The sequence below is a fragment of the Pseudonaja textilis genome, chromosome 10, assembly GCF_049901715.1.
Source record: "Pseudonaja textilis isolate UNSWEBS1 chromosome 10, rPseTex1.2, whole genome shotgun sequence".
Classification (NCBI taxonomy): domain Eukaryota; kingdom Metazoa; phylum Chordata; class Lepidosauria; order Squamata; family Elapidae; genus Pseudonaja; species Pseudonaja textilis.
The window spans coordinates 2,993,344-3,003,770 of NC_141999.1; the positions used below are offsets into that span (position 1 = coordinate 2,993,344).

General features: G+C 43.9%; 1 protein-coding gene across 1 annotated transcript; it reads left to right on the plus strand.

The window, feature by feature from the left end:
- Window positions 1-2,546: 2,546 nt before the first annotated feature.
- On the plus strand, window positions 2,547-9,851 carry FAM167B (family with sequence similarity 167 member B). The gene is made up of 2 exons (XM_026702852.2): window positions 2,547-3,367; window positions 9,072-9,851. The coding sequence occupies exons 1-2, from the start codon at window positions 3,059-3,061 to the stop codon at window positions 9,333-9,335; spliced, it is 573 nt and encodes a 190-aa protein (XP_026558637.1). The 5' UTR covers window positions 2,547-3,058; the 3' UTR covers window positions 9,336-9,851.
- The last annotated feature ends 576 nt before the right edge of the window (window positions 9,852-10,427 follow it).

Sequence of the window (10,427 nt, forward strand, 5' to 3'; positions counted from 1 at the left end):
TCTCCTGGATGTTCTAGCTCCCAGAATCCCTAACTGAGATGGAGAAACGCTGCTTTCTGCAATATCATGCAATTTTTCAGGAAGCTGAGACAGAGATCATGAGAAGTACTAGCAAAAGTTTCTAACAGGATTGCCTTTGATGTGTTTGTGGGACAAAAAGATTAATATGGCCACCTTGTGATGAACTATCCTTTTCTTTAAATAGTACAGAGCTTTGATCAATTGGTCCTCTTTGGTTTTTCTGATCTCCCCTGGTTTCTAAATTTAAGAATGGTGTTTGGTGTTATGTCGGTAGATAGGTCCCAAGAAGAGACGTGAGACTCAGTGACTTTTAAAGCTCTTTTATTGTGTTTAGATCAGCTCGCTCGGCTTCGGATCGGTGGCGGTTTATATTGAACTTGCTCTCGGCGCCGCAGCCAATGACATTGTTTCCAATCTCCCGCGATCGGTTTTACCCAATCGCGGGTGATTCGCAACGGGCCAATCACTGCGGCTTACTCAGCCAATCCAAGCGCGGTGCGTCTTAACCAATCAGGATTGAGTATTACAAGAATGCTAATACAGCAATACAGAACATTTGGGTTTCCCAAACCACAGAAGTCATCACCATCACCACCACCAAAATAAAAACAATAGCTCAAACTGAGAGGTGGTCTTTGCATTCTGACCAGCTCAAGATTGATTCAGCCTTCCATCCTTCTGAGGGTAATAAAATGAGGAGCCAGATGATTTGGAGACAAAATGGTTGATGATTTGGAGACTGTAAAGCACTGTGAAAGAGTATGTAAGTCTAAGTGCTATTGCGATTGCAACCTTGTGAAGGCAACGCCTAGAAAAAAAGTGCCACTGTCTCTTTTAAAAGCCGATCTTCATTCCATAAGGCAACAGTAGGGTGATCCAGTGTTCTGTTCCTGCCTAACAATTTTAGATCTGGACTGAAAATCCCAGGTAGGTGGGAAAGCAGCAGTGGCCCTGGGAAACCTACCAGGTTTACTTCAGAGGAGGACTATTTTTAGGGTTACTATTTTTGTGGTATTTTTATTTTTTTATTTGTAAGCCAACCAGCATTTATGAATGGGTAAGAAAAATAAAATAGCAAGATGGATGAATTGCAGTGGGGGTGGGTGCAGTATTAGAAGATCTGAAAAATCAGGTTGAGGGTAAATTGTCACGGAGAACATCTATCTACTGTACGTGGCTCCTAGGAGTTAAAAATGACTTGACTACCTATACAGTAATCAAACAAATAAAAATAAATATTTTTGTAAAACAACCAAAACTCTCTTTTAGGTAAAGAAAGGCTTTAGAGAAGAAAGTTCCCCATTTGCAGTTGTATAATTGTTAATTGTTAATCTTTCAGAACAACTTTCATTCAAAAAGTACTGTGCAATGTTTGGTTGGACTTCAATACTTTGCATTGCCCTTTCCTAGGTGCCTTCTTTCCTCTCTTGCATTCAGGGGTGGGATTCCGGCTTCTGGTGGGCCTCCAGAGCCCGGGGGAGGCTGTTTATGTCCTCCCAGGGGTCCAGAGGCCTCCCCCAGGCTTCTGGGAGGGTGAAAACAGCCTCCCCCAGCCTCTGGAGGCCCACTGGAAGCCGGAAACAGGCCCATTTCCGGAATTCCAGAAGGCCCGTTTTTCCCCCTCCCAGAGCCTCCGCATGAACTTACCTCCATCACAAATGGGCTAAGGGGGGACTCCTGGGAGGGGAGGGGTCAGCCGGTTGGTTGAAATGCCAGTTTGGTGAACCAGCTGTAACTTTAACATCCGGTTCACCCAAACCGGTCCGAACCGGTAGAATACCATCCCTGGAGGCACTCATCTTCTTTCCAAGCAGCCTTTGTGCTCAACACTCAAAACTCCCTTCACTACCCTTGCACCAAATGGCCAAGCTCTGGGGAAACTCACCCACAGACCCAATTGGTCTGCTGCCGGCAAGGGACGCCTACCCATGCCAGATCCCCTATTCAGGTTAGCTTGGAGGCCTTTTCTTGGGGTGCCAAATTGTTGGAAGAAATATCCAACTGGTTCAGTTTGTCAGTTTCAGCCCAGGTGTCAATATAAACCTAGAAGCTTAAGAGTTCCTTTCTTTTATTGCCTGGGGTTCACTGGCAGCTCAGGGATGGTCAGGTTTGGTAAATGGCAGGGGTGGCCAAAGTGCCCTGGGTCCTTCTTTCTCAAAGATGGATAAAAGGCAGAAAGACGGTTTTGTTTTCTTACCTGGTGGATCTGCAAGGTCAACAAAAGTAAAGATGGAAATTGCATTTGACATGAAAACAAAACAGGGGTCGATTGCACCATTGTGACCACCATCTGCAGAAACTCTCACCCTCCTGGAAACTGCTGTGTCTGCCTTGGTGACTTTCTAATATGCCCCCTGCCTCTATTTGTCTTTCCATGGCCATCAGTCATCACAGGATTCACTGGAGAATCCAACACTATACCGAAGTGCATCGAGTGGGTCGGTTTATTGGAGTCAGCAGGAGGAGCTGCTGCTTTACCTTCCTTGTTGTCCCAGGGGCCTGTACTTAAAGGAGAAGTCATGGGCATAGGAAAACTGGGGCAGGCCCAGAGGGCTGAGAAGATGTGGCAGACCAGTGCCCCAATCAAGGTCTCCTGGCCTCTGGTTAGCTAAAGCTTAACTTGGCTCAATAAAAAAACAAAGCCCTTTGCCCTTTCATCTTTTCAACTCGTTTTCAGACCTGGGTGGAGGATCCGTGACTCTTCTTGGCTGATGATAAGAAAAGGAAGCAGTGCCCACGCAGGATAAATTACTTTACACTCTTGCTGACTTTTATGTTCCTGCCGAAACTTCCTTTCAAAAGAATAGAGTGTCTCCTCCCAGCTGGAGACAATAATAGTATACTTTAAAAAAACCTCTGAATAATTAAAGTTCCTGCTTTTTTTTTTTTTTTTTTACATTTCCAAGGACTTGATTGTTTCAAGAATAAACAGCTTTCCTCTACGCACGCACACATATATGCAGCGTGTGTACCGAGAAGAGTGAGTTTGTTATTTTTTTCCTCTGTGGAGACACACTCTGGACTTGGCACCTCTGCCATGGCCCTGGTGAGGTTCAAGGAACTGGGGGAAGATGAACTGATCTTAGAAGAGGAGAACTTAGACAGCGTCAAGGCCTTGACAACAAAGTTGAAGCTACAGACACGGCGCCCATCCTACCTGGAGTGGAAAGCCCATGTGCAAAGTCCCTCCTGGAAAAATGGGCTTCGGGCTGGAGCTCTGAAGACCCACCTGGAGAAACAGGGTGAAGAGGCAGTAGGAGAAGAGAATCAGGCCCAGGGACCCTTGAAGTCTGTTTGTGGGTTCCCCGACATGGGTATGGCCTTTGAATGGCTTCGGATGGAACTGGTAAGTAGGTTCTCAGGAGGAGAGATGTTGGCCTAAAAGGGTCACAAAGTCAGATAGTTCTACTGGGAAGCTATATTTGAGGCAATTTTAATTAATGTCAATGAAATCTACTGGAAGACAGGGATGCAACATCCTGGTTTTTCAATCTCCAACCAGGAGCATCTGCTATTCATCCCTTCAAACTAATCTCTGCTGTTTTTTGGGGCAGTGGGCTTCTGGAGAACATAGGCGGAGAAGAAAAACCCTTTAGGTCAATATCTTTCAAAGACCACCTCCCGGCCAGTAGCTTTTTACAAGTGTGCTTCTCTGATTCTGCTAAATGAGTGACTTAAGAGTCCTGTCTGAGAAGGACTGGCATTTAGTTGAAGCCACAATGACAACATTGCACTGTGATCATGATGCCATGCCACCTGTGATATCATTGACACACCTGGTCTCCTATGATTATTAGAAATGGGAAGTGTTTGGTAGGGAAATGCTTTGAAACCTGTTAAGTCCAACTTGGCTTCCTCACCTGGTACCCTCCTGACAAATTGGGGCAAGTGGTTGGATATAACTGAAAACTTTCCGGAACAGAAAACAGATCCGAATACTATGGCCATAAAGTGCTGTTTTTGAGATTGGGCCATTTTATGGTGACTGTGATAGATCTATATCATTGATTTTAGTTTTGCTTCCAGCTTTTTTGCTATCGTACTCCTAGCAAAGGAGTAGCTTGCCATGTTGGAGAAAGTGTGTGCTTAACACTAGATTAGAATCTCTGGCTGCTTGTAAATTATTAGTTGGCAGCACCAACGCCTTTTCTTCTGGCCATTGTATGGCCATTGTTGACTATAAAATTGCTAAATTTTTGCCTAGCAACTCTGAGGACATGGCAGCAAATATTGCTGAGGTCTTTTAAAACTGTTAAATATTTTAAATCTTGCACAAATTGTTGGGTTTATTTGGTCCCTCTTGGATCTTTGCTACTGTTGCATCTTACTACCATGGATTTTAGGTGCATCTGCTGGTCAAGCAAACAAATGAATAAAGAAAAATAAACACTTAATAAAGTTTTAGTTATTTACCAACATTTTTTTATAAAACGTGGCAATATTCAATGAGTAAATAAATGGCAGTAATGTGAAACTCAGCCGTTGTTTCTCAATACTGTATGTAGTTAGACTGTATTCCCTTATTTTAAGAAAAAGAAACAATATATTTTAGCAATAAGGAATCCATGGCAATTTTAGTTAGTTTATTTAGACGGTTTATACATTTCAAATTTATTCAGTTTTCATTTATTACAGTTCTAGACAAATAGAAGCAGAGTGCTCTGTAGAGATAAATAGATTTAGAATGTAGAACATAGAGTTACAGGTTTGGAAGGGATCTTGGAGATATTCTATTCCAACCTTAGCAACTTTAAGACTTGTGGACTTCAACTCCCAGAATTCCTCAGCCAGTAAAGCAAGAGACCCTATACCATTCTGGACAAAGGTAGCTAGATAAATGGATAAAAAGCAAAATAAAGTTTAAGATAACGTTAAAATACATTTCTAAAACTATCTAAGCAACATCTATGAATGAGATCCATGATGCAGTTTATATTAAATTATAATGTAGATACTAAAATTATATTACATGTAATATCATTTAAAATTCCAAAAAAGTGATAACATCTAGAATTTAGATGAATTACAATTACATTTGGCTAGCAAAATAAATGGGCTCATCAGGGCACAATGGATCTTCCCTACTGCTGCATAAAACCTAGCTACATGTGCTGTAACAAGGGATACTTCATTTATCAGCAGCATTTGACATAGGCTGAACCTGGGCGAACAAGATCTCTACTAATCATAGGTAGAGAGAATCTGGTTGGGAATCTGCTCCATAAAAGGAACAGATCAAGGAAGATCTCCATAAAAGGAACAGATCAAGGAAGAAGAACATTTTCTGAGTTTCCAAGTCTTTGGAATCATAGGCACAAAGCCGTTCAGCCAATAGTACTTTTTATATTTACTATCCAAGACTGCAGAGGGGAAAGCATGGCTGGGTGTTTCTAGCAATGTAAGGTAGCTGGCAGCAGTGACAATATACTGTATATTTGTTGTGTGCTAGTAACAGGACTTTTCCTAGAGATGTAGCTCAGGAAACCACTTTGTGGGAGCAGAGTCTTAGAAAGTCAGGAGACTGTACTTGATGGAGACGATACATCAACCCCTGATGATTAAAGGTATAGCTCTCTGTAGTTTTCTTTACCTATAGTCATGTTTCTCAACCTTGCCAGCTTTCAGATGAGTTCCAGAATTCTAGGAGTTGAAATCTTAAAGCGACCAAGGTTGGGAAACCCCACTGCAGTGAAAATGAAAGGGCGAATTTGTCTTGAGTATTCTACTGTTCAAAGCAAAGTCTGCAGCTGAACTGGTGGGTGTTATTACATTTACGTACATGTTTTACATTACATTTGTGTTTGCTCTTCTGTGAACAGGTGTGTCTGCTGGGTCAGGAAAGGGAAGATAGGAGCTGCAATAGTGCAATGAAAGCTCTCTCCCTCCTTTTTATGTGCATCGTGAAATTTCAGTTGTAAAAGCCACTTCCTTGACATTTTTTGCCATACCCTTTTTGTGGGCTTAGCAGTTGTTCACCCTTCTGTCTGGAGATAATTTGTTAACCCCCTTCAGATCAAGAAACCAGGTTGTCCCTAGAGGCTATGTCAGTAACCCTTGGCTCTGTTTGGCTATTCAGTGGCCTATCTGCATTACGCCTGGTTGACTTTAAGCTGCTTGATGGATAGAAGTAAAACCTCTCTCTCTCTCTCTCTCTCTCTCTCATCTATCTACCTATTCTATTTACCTATTGTATCTCTCTTTGTGTCTGTCTGTCTCTCTCTCTCATCTGGCTATTTATATAACTGCCCAAGTCAATGTATAAATGACTCCAGGAGGCTTACAAAATTTTAAAAATTCCATCATATAATAAAAATTCATAAAAATCTCTAACCTACGTCCCCCTGGCAGCAACAACATAATCAAATCAGCCATTTCATTGGCTCCAAATTGTAAAGTGTATTAATGAACTGCAAATTGTTTTAATTTGTTGAATCTACAGGGGTCCAATATAGAAGCATAATTATCTCACGTGAACCATTTTTGTGCAACGACACAGCCGATGTCATTTGCTCTCCTTTGCAGTCCCAGCAATACCCTTGAGGGGTAGGCAAGTGGGGAGGGGGAAGCAAGTGAGGTCATGTGTGCCATGGAATCATCAGGCAATTTGTCAACTTCATACCAGTTGTAGAATTTGATCATATGTGGGAGGACATCACAATGTGTGTAATGTCACTGGCTTTCCCTCCTCCTCCTCCTAGGAACCTATGCTAGGATCCAGGCATTTTAGAATGCTTTCATGAGTGAAGTGAGGGATGTTAGATACTTCTGTCATCAATTACAACACATTAAGACCCACATTTATGTAGTGGTCAAGGTGTTGATCTGGAAGCCAGGGGACTGTAGCTATTCCACCATTAAGCAGACATTGCCAAACACAGACACAAGGATATTTGCACATATCTGATGACCCTGTTTTAGCCAACCGCAAAATGTTTCAGTACGATCGCGAAACAATGACTGTTGGTATTCTCTCCATCCCAGGACACGTTAGCTAAGTATGATAAGTATACTTGCAAGCTTGCAAACTATCACATACTTTGTTCTTTGTTCTTTGTTTATGATTTCTTCCATATAAGGCAAAATTCTGCTACCTCCTTTGTGCTCCCCCACCCGCTTGAAAGAGAATAATAAAAGAGGTTTGTGCAAAGCAATCGGGGCGGCTGCCTGGACCATTCCATCTGCCCCGGGCGCGATGTGCTCCCTCCTTTGAAGCAATCGGATGTCTGGTGTCTGTTATTGGTATTCACCCTTGCGAGGGTCCCGCTAAACTTCTTCCCTGCGGGGAATTCCATAGGCAGTGGAAGGACGCTGACGGAACAACGGACCGGTCGCTCGGCGCGACAGGGGACCATGAGTTCTCATCCTGCCTTAGATTGGATGACTTTGGGGCAGTCACACTCTCACAGTCCAGCCCACCTCGCAGTGTTGTTGTTGTAGGGAAAATACGAGGGGGACAGAGTATTGTGTAAAATTGAATATGGCTGGGAGTCAGTTCCTGCCATCAAAGGCTGGACGGGAGTGTTCTGACCAAGGCTTCCAAGACCGTAATTATGCATATGCTTATTTTAAAAACAAGTCTTGTTTTTTTGCAATGCTGGGAATTATTTTCATTCCCAGCCGGTAATGAATCTCAAACAGTCCCTCGAGATAAGCACCCACCTTTCTTTCCTGTGAAGTGCTGTCAATAACAGAAGTGTCCAATGAACTAGAAAAAAAAAACAACCGAAGTACAAAGAGCTTCAAGAAAGAGTCTGAACTGAACAAACGACTTTGCTTCCTGCAAAGGTTTCATCATTTTTGCCTGTCCTTTATCCCTTATAAGAGGGGCAATCACCTCCCAGCCTTATTCCTGAGTTACCCCTTTTGTTTCAGCTGCTTTCACCTTCTAGCAGCTCTGTGCACACGCACACTGGGAACAGGCTCCCCTGGGTCCTCTGCCTCGCTGCTGCCAGACTCCAAAGGCTCCAAAGGCAGCACCCACTCCCAGATGGCCCTGGACCCATCAGACGCAGAAGCCCATCAGATGCAGGACCCTCGTCCAAGTACGCTCCAGACTCCCAGTCTGGTCCCCGTTTTTCCCCACTGTCTGATTCCGCTGCCGTCTGCACTGGCTGCCGGTGAACCACAACAGGGGGGAGGAGGCGACAAATGGCAATATGATTTATGTGTGTGATGGGAAATAGGGGGAAATGACAGGTGGTGAAGACCAGAGAAACCCTGAACCAGTTTGTACCAGAGGCACCAAGGCCATGCACCCTGAGAAAGGAATGTGAATTGCCCACCACATTTCGGTGTTCTCATCACATTTTGGTGATCTCCAATTGATGAAACACTGACTGATCACAGGGGGAACCGTGGCAGGGATCTTTTCTGTATGTTTTTCAGGGAGGGGAACCTTAGAGCTAGCTTGTGCAACCGAGTTCCTTCAGTAAAAGAACCTTTTACTTCAACCTAATAGAGTCGAGAGTCTTTCTTTCCTAAGGGATCAGATGGGGCAGGTCTGACCATCGGTCACTGGGCCAAGAGGTTTATCCTTCCAAGCTTTTGGACTCACGCTGGAGCCCATCTCCCGGGAATTTCTCTCTACTGGAATATTTGCTTTGGGCTATTCTGCAAGTCGTATTTATGTGGTGCCTTCCTGGTTGATTGGTGTGTTGATGGCTGGCAATTGGCTGTGGTTTCCTTGGGCTGCAAAGTCTTCAGCTCCTGAGTAGCTGATAAACTGGTGGTAAATCAGCATTCCTGTTAACTGAGAAGGGGTCCAATTCCAACGCTTCAATCATTTCCCTGACCATCTTTGTACCTGCTTGGCCAACAATCTTTAGTAGCTGTAAAATTGAATGTATGTCCTTGCAGTGCATGAACTTGCAGTGTGAGGCTACCTATGAGTTCAGGTCTCCTCGTCTGACTGCTCACTTGTGTTCTTGCAGTCTGGTGGTTAGTTCCTCCCTGTCTGCCCTACATAGTCACAGAGGCAACCCATGCAGGAGATCCAGCAGCCTTGATAGATTTGCCTTCATTCGTGAATTCTCTCTTGTTTCTTGTTCCAGAGGAAGATGCAGGCCATGGACCACCAGCTGGCACGGCAGCTGATGGGGCTGCGGGCCCAGATCCATCAGCTGAAAGTGGAGCAGGCTTGCCATCGCCATAAGGAGATGCTGGATGACGCCACCTTTGAGCTGGAGGGCTGCGAGGAGGACTCGGACTTGCTCTGCAACATTCCTCCCAAGATGGCTTTCCTCTTGTCTACCCCTCTCAAGCACATTGGAGTCACACGCATGAATATAAACTCCCGCCGCTTCTCCTTATGCTGATGGATCTTCACCTCATTGCATACTTGCTTGGTGCTTGTGCCTGTTAGCAACCAGGGGGTATCTTGGTTCCATTGCGCACACCTGTAGATTTTGTGCATGTTTAGAGCAACCTATGTCTTGCTTGACAATCAGTGTCCTTTTGGTGATTCACAGGCCTAAGGAGGGTCTGGCGGAGAACAAACTTCAGTTTGCAGGTTCAAAGAAGGGCTAACCCAAAGTTTAGCCAGCCAAGGGACAGGGTTCACAAGCTGCGTATCAACGTTTTTGACCTTTAAGGTCTTGTCTGCTGTGTCTCTCTGGACTGTCCTCTTGACTTGGCCAAGGACACAGGAGGGGCACTGACCTCAAGGGAAAGAATGCTGCTCCTCAATGTGTCTCTTTTACCTGTTCCTCATTTATTTTGACCTCTTATGTTTTAAAAGCCTACTAATTTTTATTATATGTCAGTTGATGTGGCTTTGAGAAGCTGCGGTAAGGTAAACACTTCAAAAACAGCAATAAAAGGTGAGTCACTTGAGCATTGTGTGTTGTTTATGAATGTGTAGCTTTGTGCTCTGCCAAAGGCCAGCTCCACTTCAGCTTTAGACCAGTTGGGCTTTCCAAGCGCTTTTCCCCTTTCCTCTCTATTTACAAATTCTAAAATGGAGCAGGAAATGAGCACCAACCGCCCCCAGTTCAGAGCAACTTTCTCTCTCTCTCTCTCCTTTAATATACTTTTTATTGTTTACAATTGTAAATATACAACGGTGCTGCCATTTTGGCGTTACATATACCACACATACAAAAACATTTGTAAACCATTAACTTTCATATTATTGATACAGTATTTGCTTTTTGGTTCTATTCATTCTGTCTGGTTTTTTTCCCCCCGACCTTCCCCCTTTTTTTTTTTTTGTAACCACTAGTAAAACTTGTTCCATGTTTCGGAGTAAGCTGATTCCCCTTTATTCTTCAATTCTAAGGCTTTCTCTTTCTCTGATTGCATTCTAATTGTGCAAGCTGTTCTTTTCAGCGGATGGCACTCAGTCCACGTCCCAGGGAGCGCAACAATCATCCATGCTTTGATGTAAGCCTTGGGTACAGGGACCGTAC